This window comes from Pelophylax lessonae (genome assembly GCF_965119305.1).
Source record: "Pelophylax lessonae genome assembly, chromosome: 2".
NCBI classification, from domain to species: domain Eukaryota; kingdom Metazoa; phylum Chordata; class Amphibia; order Anura; family Ranidae; genus Pelophylax; species Pelophylax lessonae.
In genome coordinates this window covers 215473703-215494672 of record NC_138769.1, presented here as the reverse complement: position 1 = coordinate 215494672, position 20970 = coordinate 215473703, and the positions used below count along the sequence as shown (strand labels likewise).

Genomic DNA, 20970 nt, shown 5'->3' with positions numbered 1-20970 from the left:
ACATAACACAATCGTGTTATTTATTGCACCTTTAAGACCCTCCCATTGTTCGTGCAATTTGGCCACACCCACTGTTTGATGCATTTGGCAGGGGAACATGGTTGAAGTTCTGCACCTATTCTCTGAGAAAAAAAAAAAAGCCCTGGATAAATGTATATAGTCTTGCCCCTTTTGAGGGCAACCATTATGCTAATGTGGCCTGCTATTAAATTGATTTGGCACCCCTGATCTACAGATGTATTTCTGTGTATTGGTGGACCAGTTATTCAGCTAAAGATGTTTGGATTTTGGTATTATAAATTGTATATTAATGCTCTCTTTTTGAATGCTAAATGTACTTTATCATGGTTTGGTCATGATAGCAGTCCATTTTGTGCATCCTGTCATGTCCTCATATTTGGCTAGCAGACACTTCTATTTACTAAAACTGAAAAGCACAAAAGCCAGTGCAGCTGTGCATGGTAGTCAACCAGCTTCTAACTTCAGCGTGTTCAATTAGGCTTTGACAAAAAAATAAAACTGGAAGCTGATTGGTTTCTATGCAGAGCTGCACCAGATTTTGCACTCTGCTGTTTTAGTAAATCAACCTCACTAATGTAGATGTCTGTTGGTTAAAATGGCTCCTAAATTAAACCTGTTGTCAGATCCTGGGTGTGACAGGAGTCACTTTGGGCATGGGGCTTGTGGACCCCAAATTCCTTTAAAGAGGTTGGGAGGCACTATGTCCAGCCTTGTGTGGCTTTCTTATGTTTAAATCACCCTGCATCCATAACACACAGGAGGGTGGTGAACACTGAAAATATGGTTTGGACTACTACAAATGGGACAGTCATATTCAGGAATAATGTCTCCCTTGTAATATGAAGATTTTTGTTCCCATTTGCCATGAGGTCTCTGAACAGTAAGTCAACTCCTAATATGGTCATTATAGGAAGTTCTGAGGAGACGGACTGTCTGAGGTGGCTCTCCATTCACCTATTGTCAGGTGTGCTAATGACCTCACCTGTTGTCTGCTAAGGGATGTATTGACACTCAGAGTAATGTGTATTGAGGGCTCCTTAGGGAACCATTGTTCTGTATCTGACCAATCCCTGTTGACTCATTTTCAAGTCCTCATTTGCATGGCAGTCCTTCTGGTCAAGCTATCTGACCAATCACTGCTGACTCGTTTTCAAGCCCTCATTTGCATAGCTGGAGAGGACCTTATTGGGAACTGCAGGTACTGTGCAATTGACCAATGGGAAAGCGGTTGTTGGGGGAAGGATGTTCCAAATTCTGTATAAAAGTGTGCTGTGTTCTTCCAATAAATGTTGTTGTTGTTCCTGTTTTACCCTCAACTCGGAGCTTTGTCTCGTTCTTGGGGGGGATTCACTGTATGCTGTTGGAGACTGATTGCTAGGAGTGTAAGCTGATGTATGCTTTTCCTGTTCGTCTGCTAGCAGCTATTCGTGAGGTTCCAGGTTGGAGTGCTATTTTGTATCCAGTTCGGGAGTTTGGTGTTCTGCAGTAGCTGTGCCTGTCTCTCAGAAAGGGGCATATCGCCTAAACGGATTTCAACCCCTTGTCTGCTGAAACGGTCCGTTACACTGGGCTTTAAAGTATTTTCATATTCTTCGCAAGAGCCTATAGCTGGAGGCATTGTGAAATCCTTAGAGGTCAAGATGGCCAGGATTGACAGATTTACTTTGAAGAATGTCTATGCTGAGAGATATGAATTTCTGTCCTCTCCATATAAAAATGCTAGTTACCTGATTTATTATGGTTAAAACGAAAGCACTTTATTTTTATTAAGAATTTAAAAAAAGAAAAACACCTGTAAGACAATGGCATAATGTACTAGTATCATAGTATGCATCTCATACAAGCACATTGTGAAATAATTATCTTAGAACAAAGCCCTTCCAGTGGCGTGCAGTCACCGCTGAGAGGGCTGACATCTTCTCCCCTTCGGGTTCTCGAGCTCCAGCGATGTGAGTGGCCAGAGCCACAATGACGTCACTCCCGCGCGCATGCCCTTGGTTCCAACAAGAAGCTCTGAAAGTCCGGCACAGTAAGCCGGACCTTCAGAGCACATACACTGGTGACGTCAGCATCTGCATGCAGGGTAAGAATTTCCAAAATGGTGCACATTTAGGAGATATTCATTTTAACTTCAGGTAAGCCTTATTATAGGCTTACCTGTAGGTAAAAACACCAAAGCAGGCTTTACTACCGCTTTAACACCTAAGAATTTAACAAAAGTTCCGTATGCAGAATCGAGTTTACATATTTCTTTCGCTACAGGATTAGCTTTAACAAAATATTTTATCATTTGGAATGATTACCAGTTTTCCTTTGTGACTCATTCTCAGTGCAATGTGAAGCTGGCTTTTCATTTCACCTAAATATGAACTTAGATTTGATGATCTCTAGAGCAATGACTTTCCATGAGAAGAGGTTTCTATTGGTTGAGTGCCAGGAACAATGGGTGTTCCACATGCTGCTGTTTAGGACAGGTTAGATTTCCCTTTTCCTGTAAATGTTCTCTTATCTTGTCTTTCTTGGAGCAACCAACTGGAAATTCCACATATGTCTCCACAATTTAAACCTGCTACCATCAGAACTACTCTAAAGAATTTGTAAATATTGTTAAATGAATTTGTTTCAGAATGTAGCTCCTCCACATCTTGGATTTTTTACATTTCATTTTTAATCTAGGTATTTTAGTCTGTTTCCTAGGTAATTAGGCATTTAAATTCTTTGGTTATTATATGGGGTTTGTAAACCATTTCACTGTAATCCTAGCTTGCCATACCTAAACAAGCTTGTTTACATGTACAAGGCTGACTGTAAAGTGTTGCAACCCATGGGGGGTGGCAGGTATACCCGTGCTGTTGAGGCTTTGTTAAATTCAACAAACTGGTGGAATCTGCTTGAGTTGTGTTTACAATTAAATTATAACAACTGTCCGGTTTGTATTGCGGTCTGTGCCCCTGTTAGGCCCCATTCACACTTGTGCGACGTTTAATGGATCCCAAAGTCGCTTAACAAGTTGCACCCCATGTTCCCCAATGAGTGCCGTTCATATCTGTGTGACTTAAAGTTGCAGTGACTCACCATAAACACTAACCCACAGACCACAGTATGCTGACCCCAATGCCAGTTTAAACGGGAACTTCACTGTCCCAATCAACATTGATTATATTTAATGCTCATCCTACTAGCATTAGTAAATAGGAAAGTATATCCTATTTACATGTTTTTAAACTTTTTTTTTTTTTTAAACCTCCCTAGTGGTATTCCCGAGTGTGGCTCGGGGGTTAATATACAGTGCCAAAAGCGATAACCTTGAGCCACACGCGGGATTACCCCACAATAAAACTCCACATCCCCTGCGATCGCCCGCCGTCTTCCAGCCATCCTTACGCTGTGTGCTCGGCCGATGCCGGCACCTGTCTTCCGGTTCCCTTCCCTGCGAGCGTTGCGACGTACGGGGGTGGAACCGGCGGCAATTTCAAAAATGTAAATACACCAAATGACATGATACAAAGTTGTGATCCTAACGGATTACACTGTATCATGCCATTTCACCACAGGATTTCACCTGGTGGCTTTTCCAGAGCCCTGCCTGTGCTTTTCCAGTTCTTTGTGCCTGGAAACTTGAGAACGACCATGGCGTCCAAAAAGCCGTCTAAAAGCGCTTTTGCGCAAAAAAGACTAACTGGAAAACAGCGACAGCGAAACTGAGTTACTTGAAGAACTGAGTGATAGCGATTAGTGGGAAAATTGGTCATCGGGTACGGAAAGTGATGATTCTGATGTCTCTTTCTGGCACATAGCTTTGTTGGAAATTCTGAAGAATCATTTGATATACTTCCCAATTTTATTTTAGTTTTAGTGCAGGATTAGTAGTTTCATCAAATTTTTCATTATTTTCAAAGTGGAGATATTTCATTATGAGGGAAAATCAGTTAGTCCAAAAGCACTTTTGCGCAAAAAGAACACTTTTTGAACGCCATGGTTGGTTTCAATTTTGCAGGCACAAAGAACTGGAAAAGCACACCAGGTGAAATCCTGTGGTGAAATGGCATGATACAGTGTAATCCGTTAGGATCACCACATTGTATCATGTACTGTAATTTGGTTTATTTACATTTTTGAAATTGACACCGGTTCCACCCCCCCTGCGTTGGCATAGGCTAGCCTGCACCTTCTTTTTTATCTTTTATTCACAGTTTACAGAGGCTCCCAATACCCTCACTGAACAAGTGCTGCGGGCCTGCAGCCGTATGTGCTAGTGAACAAAATCGGCGCTAATTCAAATAAATATATCTCGAACACAATATAAATGCTGAAAATATCTCAAATCAATCGTGCTCTATATAAAACAATGTGAACCAATAATGCTGCAATAATCCTGACAGTGTCCAAATCAATACATATATGGTGTGTCAAGTAGTGCAGCGCTATAAGCAACAAAATTAATTATACTTAAAAAATTATATAAATTGATATACAATTAATAATGGTGCAATAAAAAAATGAATCAATTGCACTAAGTCATAAGTCCATTCAGCATATGAAGATGGTGGAGAGTCCACTTAAGGGTGAAGATCCCAAGATGTGAAAAGCAATGGAAACAAACAGTCACCCGTGCGGATAGGCAAGATGGCAGCTTACCGCAATGAGTGGGCCTCCAAATTAATGGATGGGCCACTAAGAGCATAAGGTAATAACTCCTATGGACTGGGTTCTCTCCTCTGCATGAACGGACCAAGCTTCGCTAGACTGCATCAACCCCTCACTCGCTCATAGATCCAGAAATAACTCCGATATGTATGGCAGTAGTGTATGTCCTTGACAGATGAGGAAATGACCTGTATTTAAGATGGTAAGGGTGATGTTTTCAGACTTTTCATTAGACTCAAAAACCTCACACGGGACTCTACTATCCAAATTCCAGGACTGGAATTTGGATAGTAGAGTCCCGTGTGAGGTTTTTGAGTCTAATGAAAAGTCTGAAAACATCACCCTTACCATTTTAAATACAGGTCATTTCCTCATCTGTCAAGGACATACACTACTGCCATACATATCGGAGTTATTTCTGGATCTATGAGCGAGTGAGGGGTTGATGCAGTCTAGCGAAGCTTGGTCCGTTCATGCAGAGGAGAGAACCCAGTCCATAGGAGTTATTACCTTATGCTCTTAGTGGCCCATCCATTAATTTGGAGGCCCACTCATTGCGGTAAGCTGCCATCTTGCCTATCCGCACGGGTGACTGTTTGTTTCCATTGCTTTTCACATCTTGGGATCTTCACCCTTAAGTGGACTCTCCACCATCTTCATATGCTGAATGGACTTATGACTTAGTGCAATTGATTCATTTTTTTATTGCACCATTATTAATTGTATATCAATTTATATAATTTTTTAAGTATAATTAATTTTGTTGCTTATAGCGCTGCACTACTTGACACACAATATGAATGGGATTACTATGAATCCAGTGTTCTAGCTGCTATCTTGTTTTATATCATTTGTTTTATGTCATTTTATTATATTTACTTATTCATTATTAAGCGCAGGATACCCCCCCCTGATTTTATTTAAATACATATATGGTGCAAGTGGAGAAATAATGAATGACGGCGTGCAAAAAGTTCAAATGTCCGAAATGAATCGTGCTGAAACACCAATCCTATGTGTGGAAAGAAGTCTCCCAATATGACATCAAACTTGATAATCAATTTAAATAGATGCAATACAAATCTTCTTATCGCTCAAATATAGATGGGTGTGTAGTGGCCGCTTACCTCAATACACACCAAAAGCACATGTGTGTAATCCAAAAGCTCTTAGGCTATTCTAGAATGGTTGAATGGTGGGATCCCTGAAGCAAGCAGTCACTGATCTCCTCCACTATCTGGCCAAATATAGATCCTCCGCTGTGAAGACGTACATCAAGTACACCAATCGAGCCTCATGGGGATGATATAAAACAGGACGCTCATGGTGCAGTAACTTCCAGTTAGATTTATTGAAGAAATAGTAATACACTTACACTTAAAAAGATAAAACACGAGCAAACACCGCTGAAAGCAGTACACTGCCTGACTTCCGGTTACGGCCGCGAACACGGAAGTGACGTCACCCGGCTCCTCCCGATGCGTTGTGTCACTACGCACGTGACTTTCTCAAGGGATGTTTTTAATAACATTTCCCCAGACATTGACATTTTGACACATATGGGTTACACATCCACTTTCTGTTTACGCTAAGATTATTTCTCCTTTCCATTGTCGTGCCCTGCAAATCGCACTGGTGTGAACAGGGGAAGTCCACTTTAATATTTCAGCTCCTCTAACCACTTCAGCCATGGAAGGTTTTACCCCCTTAATGACCAGGCCATTTTTTGCAATTCGTCACTGTATTACTTACTTAAATAAAGGTTCCCGACCCCTGAAATATAGTATATGGCTCTCACGGAATTACATTTGAAAATATGTGGTGTTCGTGGCTCTCTCAGCCAAAAAGGTTCCTGACCCCTGCTCTATATTAACCCCGAGCCACACATGGGAATACCGCTAGGGAGGTTATTATAATTTATGATTTCATGTTTCAAACTTTATCATACCCGAGATGTCTACTAGACTCTTGATTGGACAGATTTAAGTGAGTTATTCCTAAGAATTACAGGCCTAAAAAATAAAACAACATATTTCCATGCAAAACAATGTACCCGCTTTTAGCACAAAAATTCTGACATAATCAGACCGCCAGGGAGGTTAATATTCCTTCAGTTACTTCCTGGTTTCTTGCCTAGGCAAATTATGTCATTCATCTCAGGGGGGAGGAGAGGAGGAATGTTTTTTTCAGCTAAGCACACTCTCCTACACGCATGATTGAGCCAAGGGCAGATGGATTCCAGGAAGTAAATGCTGCATGAATTATTTGCCTTCACTCGAGATGGCCACTGCTAAAAATGCTAGGATGTGTTTTTTTCAAAGCAATTACTCAACAGAATAAAGCATTGTGGCCTGGATGGATGGGGGAGTTTGCTTTAAATATTAAAAATGAATTAAATAGTGTTTTTGCTTTGTGATGCTCAGATGCAGTGAAGATCTGCTTTAAGTTGCCAAACTCTCATTGCATTCTACACTAAGATTTTTCATTTGAATGGATGGTAATGTCACTAATTAAATGTTTGAAAGCCATCATAGGAGAAATGTGGTTGTTTTTCAGTTTCTAGAAAAAAAAAAAAGTTTACTACTTTTAGGGCATCAAAAATTAAGTTTAATACTAACCATTTTCAGAGTACACATTAAGATGTTAAAGTGGACTTTTCATTTTTTTCAAGTCTGAAGTATGATGATTTTTACATTGCATGGAGGAGACTGCAGACAATGTGCCCTTAATGCATGGGGATATAAGGGCACAGATAATAAGTTATATTTTCAAAGTTGTTTAGTGTCTCTTTTCAATAAAGAAGTACTGTGCTTTAGAAATTCTCATTTCAGTCTGTCAAACAGTGTAAATGATGGCGTTAGGTGGGTGCATACTGATGTAGAATTTGCTTTTAAGCTGTTATTTCTCTGTAAATCATGAGTGATTTTATTCTGAAAATATGAAATGCATTTTTTTTTTCGAGCCTTATGTGTCTTTCCTGTGTCCTCCTTGTAGGCGTCGGCTTTCATATGTACAGTGGGCATCCCTGCTTATTCTCTTCCTATCTATTATGGGCCTGACAGCCAAAGATGGTACCCAAAAAGATGTATCTGTTCATGGAGTTCACCACATATTCCATTCAGCCCCATCCAACAGTTGCATTTACGTGTCAAAGACTGATGCGGCAAGCCAGGAGTCCAGGACTTCGGTGTTACAGTCTGCACTGAAGAATATGCCCATAGGATTTGGTCATTTTCTCATTATAATTCAATGTGTTATATCAGCTCTAGCAAACATCTACAATGAGAAAATTTTGAAAGAGGGGGACCAGATTTCTGAGAGCATTTTCATTCAAAACAGCAAACTTTACGTGTTTGGCGTGTTGTTCAATGGCCTCACGTTGTCTTTTCACAGCGAGCACTTTAGCAAAATAAAATCCTGTGGATTTTTCTATGGCCATAATGGATTTTCAATTGCTCTCATTTTTGCAACTGCATTTGTAGGATTGTCGGTGGCTTTTATATTGAAATTCCGAGATAATATGTTTCATGTCCTCGCGGCACAAGTGACAACAGTTATAATTACGATTGTGTCGTTTTTTGTATTCAATTTTAAGCCCTCTCTGGAATTCTTTCTAGAAGCACCTGTGGTTCTTCTCTCTATATATATTTATAATGCCAGCAGAATTTCAGAATCCAAAGGACCTGCACAACGTGAAAAGCTAAAAATAGTGAATGGAGATGTTTGGGAGCGATCTGGCGGCGTAAGTACTTTTGATTGATTTGGTATTCTTCTTTTCATTGTTCTTTTTAAGTTTCAACAAAATGTAAACTTCGAGACCAGCTAACCTAAAATACAAGTTTAACATACTTACCTAGTTGGGTAGAAAAAAGACACATGTCCGTCGAGTTGAAGCAAAAGGAAAAACATGCATTCTCAGAACGCTAACATTTAGGGGCAATCCAGAAGAAGCCAAAAAAAAAGATTCCATTTGTTCCAACAGAAAAAACAAAACCTTCTTGATTCTCTATGGCAGCCATGTTCCTCTAGAGATTGCAAGGGGTTCCTTGAGTTGTGGTAGATGAACCTCCTATTTGATGGTACTGGATCAGTGCCACATGGCACGGTCTGCTGCATGCCATCTATGATCTTTTTAGCTATCTGCATGGGTGGCAATCTGACCACTAGCGGCATGCACCTTCATGTAGGGAGCATTTTTCCCTGCTGACAACACCTGCCAAAATTGATTTTGGCCGGGGTTTCCCAAAATCTATAAATGATTTCAAGGGTTCCTTGAGGGCCATTTCCTAAAAATAATGATATCCAGCTGTATTTTGTGCATTTTGAAACCGATCCAGCCTCTTTATGCAATGTACAGAGTTTTTGCGAGATCTAGCTGTTTCCTATTTTTACAGCTGTTACTGTAAAGAATCCTTTCCATATGTGTTAAACCTAATTTTCTCCAGGCACAACATGTCTCCTTGTTATTTGCAGTGACCCTAATGTGATATTTTTTATTTATTTTTTTTTAAATAACAAACATGTTATACTTACCTGCTCTATGCAATGGTTTTGCACAGAGCAGCCTATCCTCCACCGGTCCCCTGCTAGCACTCCTGGCCCCTCCCTCCTTCCCAGTGCACCCACAGCAAGCAGCTTGCTATGGGGAAACCTGGGCTGAGCCTCTGCTCTGTGTGTCCATTCAGACACGGAGCCGTGGCTCGGCCCCACCCCCTCTCTCCCCTTATTGGCTCACCTATTTTGACAGCAGCGGGCGGCAATTCTTGTACTCTCTATTCTCTTAATCAAGATGGGGCTCAGGTAGGTTTTAGGGGGGGCTGCTGTACACAGAAGGTTTTTTTTATCTTATTGCATAGAATTCATTAAGATAAAAAAAAATTCTGCCTTAAGAACCACTTTAAAGAGGTTGTAAACCGAGAAAAAAAATTTTTCTCTTCTTTACATCCTGAAAGAGAAACACATAATGAGCTAGTATGCATCGCATAGTAGCTCATTATGAAATACTTACCTTAGAACGAGCCCCCGCCGTGCCGTCCGCTTACCTGTATGACGGGCGACATGTATAGTCGCCCGTCTTCCGGGATCGCGGCATCCGGCCATCTGATTGGCCGGAGCCGCGGTGACGTCAGTCCCGCGCACGCGCGCGGGAGCCGACGGTCACGGCACGGGGCTCTGAAGGAACGGCACGATCTGCCGTTCCTTCAGAGCGCATGCGCCAGTGACGTCACTGGCTGCATTAAAGGTAAATATCTCCTAAACGGTGCATGTTTAGGAGATATTTACAGTACCTATAGGTAAGCCTTAATATAGGCTTACCTATAGGTACAACTTCCTGAGGAGGGTTTACTTCCTCTTTAAGGTGAACAACATAATAAAGTTGCTGATTGGCATTTCATACTGTTATTAAGCCTATATAGTCTGCTAGAATGGCCAGATCATTTTGTCATTGACCATCAAAAGAGAAGTATAGGTTTTTTTTTTTTTTCCCTCAAGAATCATACTTACCCCTTCCCCCCCCCCCCCCTGCCAAGCTCTAAGACTGAGAACAGAGAGGTCAAATGCCACTGATCGCTTGGTTCTCAGAGCTTTGTGTGCAGAGAGCTGGCTCTCTGCTCTTCCCCCCACCCCCAAGCACTGGGCTGTGAAAGGGGGTAGGAGCGACTGGCTCTCAGCGGCTCACTGAGAGGCTGAGCCAGGTACCAGTCCAGGGTTGTGGGCGGAACCTAACCATATTGTCGCAATCTTTCCTCAGCCTGGACTGGCTCTGTGATGTCAGCCGACAGTGGGCTTCAGCCCACTGTCTGCTAGAAACGAGTAATAGGAGTGCAGAATGCACTGCGTTCCTGTGACCCACAGGAGAAGTACAGCCAAATGAGCTCCTTTTTTAACTCAGTTGTACTCCCCCCTAGACTGTTTCAAGCATTGCCACAGCTTTGGATATCGGGGACGGTAGATCTTTTGGATCTGATATGTGCTAGTGTGTACTGGCTGAGGAGTAACATTAGGTAAAAGTGCAACTTTGCGGTATGTTATCAGATCAGGCCAGAAAGAGAATAGACGGATGCTGGGGAATTGAGGTCAGGTGGTATTGCAGTTTCTACCTTGATCAGGTGATGGTCCCAGATCAAGATATGGGGGTCAATGAGGCAAAATATTGCTGGGGAGAGCAAAAAGCGCAATAAAAATCCAACAAAGATGCCACTTCCCACACTCTATCCAAGAGTGTAACATATATTTTTTTTGGATGGATTTCCAGTTCAACAATCAATCATTTGTCGTTTTACATAAATCAAGTCATTTCTTTTTACTGGAACATTAAAGTATAACTAAAGGCAAAGCTCTTATTTTTTTTTTTTTTTTTTGAGTTTTGGATAGTGTCGAGAGGGATTAGAACCTGTCAGGTTTATTGCTTTCGGTGTCCCCATTACAGAGATGCACCCTCTCAATTTGTCCTGTTTACCAGTATCATTTAAAGTGAAAGTAAAAGAAAATTCCAAATTTTGGGTTGTCCCCAGAAAAGTAATAGAGTGGAAATATTTTAATGGGGACACTAGTTCTGGTGACCTGGGGGTCCCCAAGGGATTCCCTTCAATTCGTAGGTATTTCCTCTCACTTCCTGTTTTAGCTATGTGACAAGAAGTGATAGGGAATCTCCTTAATGGGATACAGATGGCAAAAAATAAACTGACTGGCGTTATAACCCTCCCTTACTCTATCCTAAATGGAAAAAAAAAAAAAAAGTTTAGCTTGATTCTTACCTTTTGTCAATTTCCAATAATCTTTCATAATTTAGATTTTTTCTGTTTTCTGTAGGATGGCCAAGAACTTGAAAAACTAACCAAAATAAGTGATGAAACCGATGAAGAAATCTTCTAATTAAAATGACTGATAACCCAAGCAAGGCTTGCTCTTATATAATGTGATAAATAAAAAATGGACATTTTTTCTTATTTATGAAACATTTTGCACAAAGTGGGCTATATTTATCTGCACAGTTATTCTATGAAAGTTCTTATAATCTAAAATGTTTAGGATGGGCCTAAATGAACCCCTACCCTATATAGCCTGTCAATGTTTACCAATACTACAAAAAAACTTCCTCCCCAGGGACCTTCATTTTTTTGATGGTTTGGCTTAGTAAAGGCCAGAAATGGTAAAACTTTTTTATGTTTGTGCTATTTCTGTATTCGGAAAAAGTGAAAGGTACCAAGTTGTATGAAGCACCTGAGACAGTACCAAATAGTCTGGATGGTAGGCCCCAAGCAAATTCACTGAAATTGATAGTTAAAAGAATTTGGCTTGAATTTAAAGGAGAAGCTTAGCAGCCAAAAGAGCTGATTTTACCATTCAGAAATATGTATGCTAAAGGTTCCATTCCAATACCTATCCTGAAACGGCTGCAAAGGAAATATAAATACTATGCCAATTAAGTTATGATGTTTGATACTTTAGCTATGAGTCTTACTAGAAATGCCTCCATGACATGCCTAGATGGCACATGTTCATAGTGTCGCTTCCTAGACCTTCGAAGAAGTATATCTCTGTTGTCTTTGGTTCTGAAATGTGTTTTTTTATATATATATATATATATATATATATATATATATATATATATATATATATATATATATATATATATAAAAACATGTACGTGTTGGTCATTTGCTCATTTTATATAAACCAAGTTGCAGTTGTGAATTTTTTGTCTTGAGTATGATGGTGAAAAGTCTTGCTGCATCCTACAGGTTTTAATATTGTTTGTGTTCCTACTGTTCTTAATCTGTTTTTCTTTATATCAAACAAATTGTCACTTGATTGAACTGAAGAATCAAATTAAATTGAAAGGCTAGTGAAGGCAGTTATAGCTCTGTGACATGGTAGGCTTTTTATATGTTCACTTTTGATTAACCCAGATGAAGCTGTTTTTGGTTGGAAAGGTAAATAGGAAAGAGCAACTCCACCCAAACCCCAATATGTTTGTTAAATCACTGATTACTTTCTTATTAATTTCTTTATGCTCCATTGGTGAAATTTTCTCACGGCAGATTGGGTCTCCTCCTCCAACAAGATTATTTTACCCACTTCACACCCATTTTCCCAATTATAGGAAGATACCAATAATTGGTTTTGTTATCTCCTGTGGATAACTGAGAATTCTTATGAGGACACTTGTGTCCCCTAGAGCTGCAGCAGGTAGTGTTGCTTACCAGTGGGATCGCCTTTGTGTGGAGTTGACCTTTAAGAATTGAATGAGCTTGGTATGGAATAAAACTGCTAATGAATCATGGTTACAAAACATGTTCAATATGAGTGCCTTAGTTTCCATTTTAGGTAATGTACCTACTGTGCGGAACTATTCCATTAAAGTTTATTCTAGTTTCATAGATGAAAAATATAGTCAGAAAAAAGAAAATGCTAGGAGTTTGTGCACTTGCTTGCTAAATTTATTGGTGAACTGTAAATGTGGGAAAAGGGAAAGGAAATGACCTTTTTGTAGTGACATGACTTTTTTATGTATATTGTGTGGCATATAAGTATATGTGTACAGACAACAACTGAAAACAGTTTAATTTAAACTTCAAGTGCCATTGAATTTAATGTTAAACTACAAATACAAGGTTGTAAAAGATTTCAGACAATAGTTATGGATTTATTTTTCTGTGTAAATATATTTTATATGATTACCAATTTGAACATTTCCAGTTTGTATTTAGGTTACTGGCTTATGTAAAAAAAAAAAAAAAAAAAAACTCCATTAAGCACTCTTCTGTAATCTAATTAGACCTTTGTACCTAATTACACAAGACCGCATTTACATTGATCCGACTTGTCAGGCGACTTGTCAGCCTGACAAGTTGCGGTCCGTCACGCTCCCATTGTGTAGTACAGGAGCCATTCTAATAGGAGCGACACAAGTCGCTCCGACTTAGAAAAAGGGTCCTCTACTCCTTCGGGGGGGAGGGGGGGGGGGCGACCTGGAGGCGACTTGCATAGACATTCATTTTATGAAGTCCGTGCAAGTCGCGCTGCACGCGACTTCACATGTCGCCCCCTAAGTCGGAGCGACCTAGTGTGAACCGAGCCTAACTCTTTTTTGTTTACCTAAATAAGTTGGAAAAGAATAATGTCCAAGTAAAATCTTTGAATAATAATTTTGGTCAGAAGGGGGCAAAACAAGTCATCCTGGGCAGTTTTAACTAAATCTTGCTAACCAGGAGGAAAAAATCCTTCCTAACCAATGGGATCATTGGTAAAATAATGATCCAGCTTTCTGTAATTTCTGTTGTTAATAACTTATCTGATGTTAACTGATGATAACGTTTTCTTCTATACACAACTATCTACTTGTCCTTGGGACAAAAGGTTTATTAGCCAAATCATTATACTGACCTTGGATATCTAAACTTACCTTTTCATTTTGAGATCTTTCATTTCTTTTTGTAAATTTAAGGCTGGGTTTACATACCTGTATATGTGGTGTCATGGGTATCATACCATATTTCTATTGAAATTGCATGTGATTCTTTGCAGTGTGATTTGAGCCCAGTCATTTCGTATGGGCTCAAACCGCACCACAATGCACAAAAAAAGTTGAGGCATCATGTTTTTTTTTTTTTTTTTTTTTTTTTTTCCGTACCCAAATCAGATCGCATGGGATCTAAATCTTGCAGTCGCACTGCATTTTTTGATGTCATTGATTTAACATTGACATTAGTAGCAGATCGTATGAACAAAGCGCAATTTCAGTGCGGTGCTGGAAACGCCCAGGATTCTCTGCTCCCTGCACCGCATATACATGAACCGAGCCTTAGTGTCTGCCCTTGAACCCTTTCCCTTTGGTATTTTTACAAGCTCCTTGTGGAATCTACACTGTACCTCCCAGGTAGTATCCCTAGAATGGCGCAGCAAAACATCTGGCACTGTATCTCTCAGAAAATTAGTAATCATCAAACTCATTCAAATGCATTGTTGAAATTATGTTTGTTGCTCAGATCGGGTGACAATTTCATGAATCTATGCCTGCAGGCAGCACCACCTGAAGCCTCTGGGAGAACATCGTATACTTCATTCTGGGGGGTTTTGATCCCTATCTGCCTATTGGATAGTATGGGGTTTGCCGCCGTCCCTAACGTAGTCGTGTATGGGGTAGGTACCTCAGGCCTAGAAAGGTATGGGGGACTTTATGGGCAATGTAACAAGAAGTAAGACGAAAATGCAGATAGTAAAAAGGGGGGGGGGTTTGTTTACTGTATAATTATCATTTTATATACAGTACAAAACATTATAAGTGAGGGGTTGTAGACCCCTGAGTGAAAGGAGGTGATAAAGTAATAAAGGAGTGAAAATTGTGACTTTATATATATATATATATATATATATATATATATATATATAGAAAGCTTCTCTCAGAGGCTGGAAAGTTTTCCTCTGTTTGTGTCCCAACGCGTTTCGGCTCAATCCTGGAGCCTTTTTCAAGGGTATAAGTCACATTTGTTTCTGTAATGATCATATGAATAATCTTAGTTATCAATTGGTGAATACCATTGGTTGATAAAACAAACTGTGGTGTTTCCGAAAAACATTAATACATACATTCTTATTTTGCCAAGAGTGGTGATGTTGATCCCTCCAAAACAGCGAGAGCGCGAGCCATGTGACCTGCAAAGTATTGACTGGGTTCAATGAGATATATTCGTCTTGGAAGGTAATATGTGTATTGAATGGGGTTGAACTTATGGACTGTGTCGCAGGTTCTAGGCACCCCTGATAGGTGGATAGAACGTCAGGTGGTCCCATCCGAGTGGTGCTCTGATTGTCTGCTATATTCTACTCAAGATTGGAGTTTTGTGTGTCCAGCCTAGAGTAGCGGTATATAATTTGTGTTTAGAATTCTAAGGGTGAACATAAAGGTGCATCAATTGTGTCTGAGCCCTATTCTTGGTATATACCTTGGGGTTCCTTTGGCCAGGGCTTGACAAATTTTCCTGAAATCTAGGAGCCAGCTAAAAGTTAGGAGCCAGTTTTTTTTTTTTTTTTTTTTAAACTAACAACCAAGCTTTATTTAATAAAACGGATACTAAATTTACACATAAATACGACTAGAACCCCACTCTCCTCTAGCGCAATTGGATGAAAACAGACTGTCTGTCTCTTTCCATCCGATGCCATCTGATCCGATCCACGGGATGGATAGAAAATAGAACCACCATCCGTCTGCTTTTGGCGGACAGGATCAGATGGCGGCAGATTACTGCTCCATAGAGGAGAATGAAGGGTCCGATCAGGTCTGCCTGAAAAACTGACAGGCGGACCTGATCAGACAGCCCGTGTGAAAGGGGCCTTCGGCTGTGGCATGGCGATGAGGAAAAAAAAAAAAAAAGATTTTATATATATATATATATATATATATATATATATATATATATATATATATATATATATATATATATATATATATATATATATTATATAAATATAATTTTTTTTATAATAATAATTGGAAAAAATATATATATTTTTTTAATAATTAAAAAAAAAAATAAAAAAATATTATTTAGTTTTTACATTAAAAAAATTAATTTAATAATAACCACACTCCCTGTCAAAGGTAACTAACTGGACAGGGAGATGGTAATGCATTGTGAACAAACAGTGGAAACAGTAATTACAACAGTCATTACTCCCGGCCACCACAAGAGGGCGCCAGTTCCCCATTGGAAGCCTCATCTCAAGTAGGCCGAAAAGCCGGGGCCTCAATTTTCGGACGGCCCGGAAGTCCGTGCACTCCGTGCGCGGAAGTCCGTACAAAAATGACAGGACACCCTCTGCAGGGCACCCCAGGCGCCAGGTCGCTAATTCTAGTCGCAAATGCGACCTGGCGCCCGGGTTTTGTTGAGGCCTGCCTTTGGCGTAGGATTAAGTGTGTGTAATCCACTCCGTGCCTATGTCCGCAGGTGCACCCTCAGGATTGTGCGCCCCAGTTGGTCACTTGCTGTGAAAATACATATATATGCACACATCACAAAATTGGTCCGTGTGTGTTGCTATGTGTAGGTACATATATGGAATGCTCGTATATTGGTATAATAAAATACCTTCTTCCAGGTCTTAATGGTGCGTCCTTCCTAGGGTACAATCCTAGATCAGGCCGCTTGGGTCACTGAAAATGACAACCATTAATTGTAACAGGGGAAAGTATATGTAGATATTCCCAGAGATCTGGGGTGTCAAAAATAGTCACTGTACCCCAAATTGCGGGTGTGGCCATTGTGTTCTATATGAGGTAAATAATTGTACATAACAATATGCTATATCAAGCACTATTCATAAGATCTTTCTATGTGGCATTGTGCCATATAGGTGCGCTCCGAATATAGAAGTTTAGAGCCAGTTGCTTCTGGCTTGCTGTAATGCCAGTGGCAATGAGACAGCCGTTCAAGGAGTCCATTGCTTGTGCACTAATTGAGGGTTAATGCCTTGGCAATTCTGGGTGCAGGGACCGATTATCCAGAGGGGGGCATCCGAGGGATGCATTTCTGTGGATGGCATGACTTTTGAAATGCTGGCAGTTGTCAGGGCAAGGATTGATAACCTTGAAGTTACTGTGAGGTACATACTAGTAACAGTAAAGTTGAAATGCTGACATTGTCAGGGCAGAGACTCATATTTAGTTGAAATGCTGACCTTGTCAGGGCAGAGACTCACATTTAGTTCACTGGTGTTCTGCTGGCAGGTATGCTGGTATTTGTGGCAATTCGACGCTGGCTTCACTGGGACCTCTCACCTCTCTGGATCAGTGAGAGTGAGACGGTCCGATGCTCCCCGGCCTATTTATGAGGGACGCGCGTGCGCAGATCACGCCGCACGTCTCTCCAGCTGATGCGGGTGTGTAGGGCGCGTGCGCGGACTGCGCGCGCACCCTACCCTACGTCATCCAGGATACCAGCACGGCCGCCGACACGGAGAAGCGTGCGAGCTCCCGTGGGTATGGGAGGGGCCCTGATGTCCGTAGCCTCCTCGCATCTGTATGCCCCTGCCGTCATGTGTGAACGATAGCAGGGGCTTTCTGTGACGGGTGTTCTGGGGGTCAATTGCATGAGCCACACAAGGTTACAAAAACATACTTGTAAGTAAATAATTCAATCCGAGAAGAATATAATGTCATGAATACATGATCCATGTCCATGGTATACATGTGAAGTAACGAGTAGTATTAACAGCAGTATATAATTTTCAAACATGGGTATATACGGAGTGGCAAAGAGCCAGGGAGAGGGATTTGCCAGGGATGGTGGCCTGGGTCCTAATCGGATTAAAGACGGGGATTGCCAGTTTCCTGGCTACATTTGACTTCTCATTGGAGACACTGATTCAGACCATTGATCATCTAGTATAAGATGACAAGGTCGTGGTGGTAATATCAGTCACGACCATATGTCTGATAGGGAATTCCTAAAGGAATAAATATGATGAGAATGGGAAGGGGATGATGATGGTGACAAATTGACCGTTAAAGTTGAAATTGAAATTAAAGTTAGAAAGGGGGAATAGATCCAATTGGATGTTTGGGAGTATAACATGCTTGTCTCAGTCCGTCTTCCCGGAAGAGAAGCCTTCTAGGAACGGTCTGTAGCTCTCAGATTCATTTAGTCCTGGGGGTGTAGTGGCCTTGAGGCGTTGGATCCACCTCATTTCAAGTTGCAGTAATGTCTTGTTCCAGTCACCCCCCCCTACTTGGGATGTGTACCCTTTCTAGTGCCATAAAGGATACATTTGGCATTCTGTAGGCATGTTTGTACGCCACATGACGTCCAGGGGGCAGGTAAAAATTACATAGTTCCATGCTATTCATATGTTGGCTTACTCTTTTCCCGAACTCCTGCTTTGTTTTGCCTACGTAAAAGGCATTACAGTCGCAACTCATTAAGTAGACGATGCCCCTAGTATGACAGTTTGCATAGTGCTTTGGCTTGAAGACCTCACCGTTGGGTAGAGTAGTTATTATACACTTCTTTATCACCCTACACTGGTCGCATGTTCCGCAGGGGTAGGTACCCTTTGCTTTACAGGGGTCCTTCCGGTTCCCTTCACGGAATTCGCTTCTTATCAGGCCATTTCTGATTGCTCCTGCCTTCCTGTATGTAATTGGTGGGCAGTCAGTAACAAACTTTTTTACCATTGGATCCTCGTTGAGGATTGGCCAGTGCTTTTGTAGAATATTCCTAATTTTTCTGTGCTCATTGGTGTATCGCATGATGAGTCTGGTCTTCTGTTCTGTTGGTTTGGGATCTTTGTCCTTTTTCTTAAAAAGGATCTCTCTTCTGTCCTTCGTGATGACTCTATTGTACGCCTTTCTCAAAGAGGTCTTGGTGTATCCTCTCTCCATCAGCCTGTTGGTTAGTGCATCTGCTTCTTTCTTGAAGTCGTCATGGTTTGTACAATTACGTCTAATCCTTAAAAATTGGCTGTAAGGAATTTCTTGTTTCAAAGAGGTTGGGTGGAAACTGGTTGCATGCAGGATTGAGTTCCCTGCAGTGTCTTTTCGGTATAATGTTGTTTTCAGTATTCCGTCTTTCTCTTTATAGATCCAAGTGTCGAGGAATGGAATCTTCTCTTTACTATAATTCAATGTGAAAAACATGTTGAAATTGTTATCATTGAGTGTTCGTTTCAAGTCTGGAATGGATTCCTCCGGGCCTGTCCATACAATTAGTATGTCGTCTATAAATCTTTGCCACATTAAAATGTGGTCTGTGTAAGGTCTGTTTCGGTCGTTCCACAGGAATTCCTGTTCCCAGGTTCCTAGATAAAGGTTCGCGTAGCTGGGTGCGCAACTCGTACCCATCTCCACTCCACACACCTGCAAATAGTATGAGCCATCGAATGTAAAATAGTTCCTTTTTAGGATGTACTCTAACATTTTAATGATGAAGTTGTTGAAATCCATATCGTCCAGGCTCTGTTCTCTCAGGATCTTGCTAATGACCGCTATTCCTTTCTCATGAGGGATGTTATTGTATAGGGCTTCTACGTCTACTGTGATGAGTATCGAATTTTCGGGAACTGTTAGATTATCCAAGATTTGCAGCAGGTGCATAGTGTCTCTTACATAGGAAGTTAAGCTCGTTACATAGGGGCGCAAATAGGCATCGATTACTTTGCTAATACCCTCGGATATGCTGCCGTTCCCCGACACGATCGGTCTTCCTGGTGGGTTTTTCTCATTTTTGTGGACTTTAGGTAAAGAATAGAAAGTCGGTGCTCGTGGGTATTTTATCCTTATAAAGTTCCAAAGGGTCGGTGAGATTATCCCGTCATTGCCTGCCCTATCTACTTTCTGGTAAAACTCTTCTTTGAACCTTTGGATCATCACTGGTGATATTTTTTTATAACATTTTTCGTTGTTTAGGATTTTCAAACACATCTCTTTATAGTGTGTGTTGTCCATAATTACGACGTTGCCACCTTTATCAGATGGCTTTATCGTAATGTCTTCTATCTCCCTAAGTTCCCTCAGTGCTTTCTTTTGGGGTTTGGTTAAATTTTGCTTGCTTCTTTCTCTCTACGTCATGTGGCGTACAAACATGCCTACAGAATGCCAAATGTATCCTTTATGGCACTAGAAAGGGTACACATCCCAAGTAGGGGGGGGTGACTTGAACAAGACATTACTGCAACTTGAAATGAGGTGGATCCAACGCCTCAAGGCCACTACACCCCCAGGTCTAAATGAATCTGAGAGCTACAGACCGTTCCTAGAAGGCTTCTCTTCCGGGAAGACGGACTGAGACAAGCATGTTATACTCCCAAACATCCAATTGGATCTATTCCCCCTTTCTAACTTTAATTTAAATTTCAACTTTAACGGTCAATTTGTCACCATCATCATCCCCTTCCCATTCTCATCATATTTATTCCTTTAGGAATTCCCTATCAGACAAATGGTCGTGACTGATATTACCACCACGACCTTGTCATCTTTTATACTAGATGATCAATGGTCTGAATCAGTGTCCCCAATGAGAAGTCAAATGTAGCCAGGAAACTGGCAATCCCCGTCTTTAATCCGATTAGGACCCAGGCCACCATCCCTGGCAAATCCCTCTCCCTGGCTCTTTGCCACTCCGTATATACCCATGTTTGAAAATTATATACTGCTGTTAATACTACTTGTTACTTCACATGTATACCATGGACATGGATCATGTATTCATGACATTATATTCTTCTCGGATTGAATTATTTACTTATAAGTATGTTTTTGTAACCTTGTGTGGCTCATGCAATTGACCCCCAAAACAC

At 40.8% G+C, this 20970-nt stretch overlaps 1 protein-coding gene across 1 annotated transcript in view; it reads left to right on the top strand.

The window, feature by feature from the left end:
* Positions 1 to 11574, top strand: part of SLC35A5 (solute carrier family 35 member A5) — a 39882-nt gene extending 28308 nt beyond the window's left edge. Inside the window, exons 5-6 of the mRNA XM_082245664.1 lie at positions 7663 to 8410; positions 11482 to 11574. Coding sequence (XP_082101790.1) covers positions 7663 to 8410; positions 11482 to 11544 — 811 coding nt within the window. The 3' untranslated portion in view covers positions 11545 to 11574. The remainder of the gene's footprint in view (positions 1 to 7662; positions 8411 to 11481) is intronic.
* Positions 11575 to 20970: the final 9396 nt, after the last annotated feature.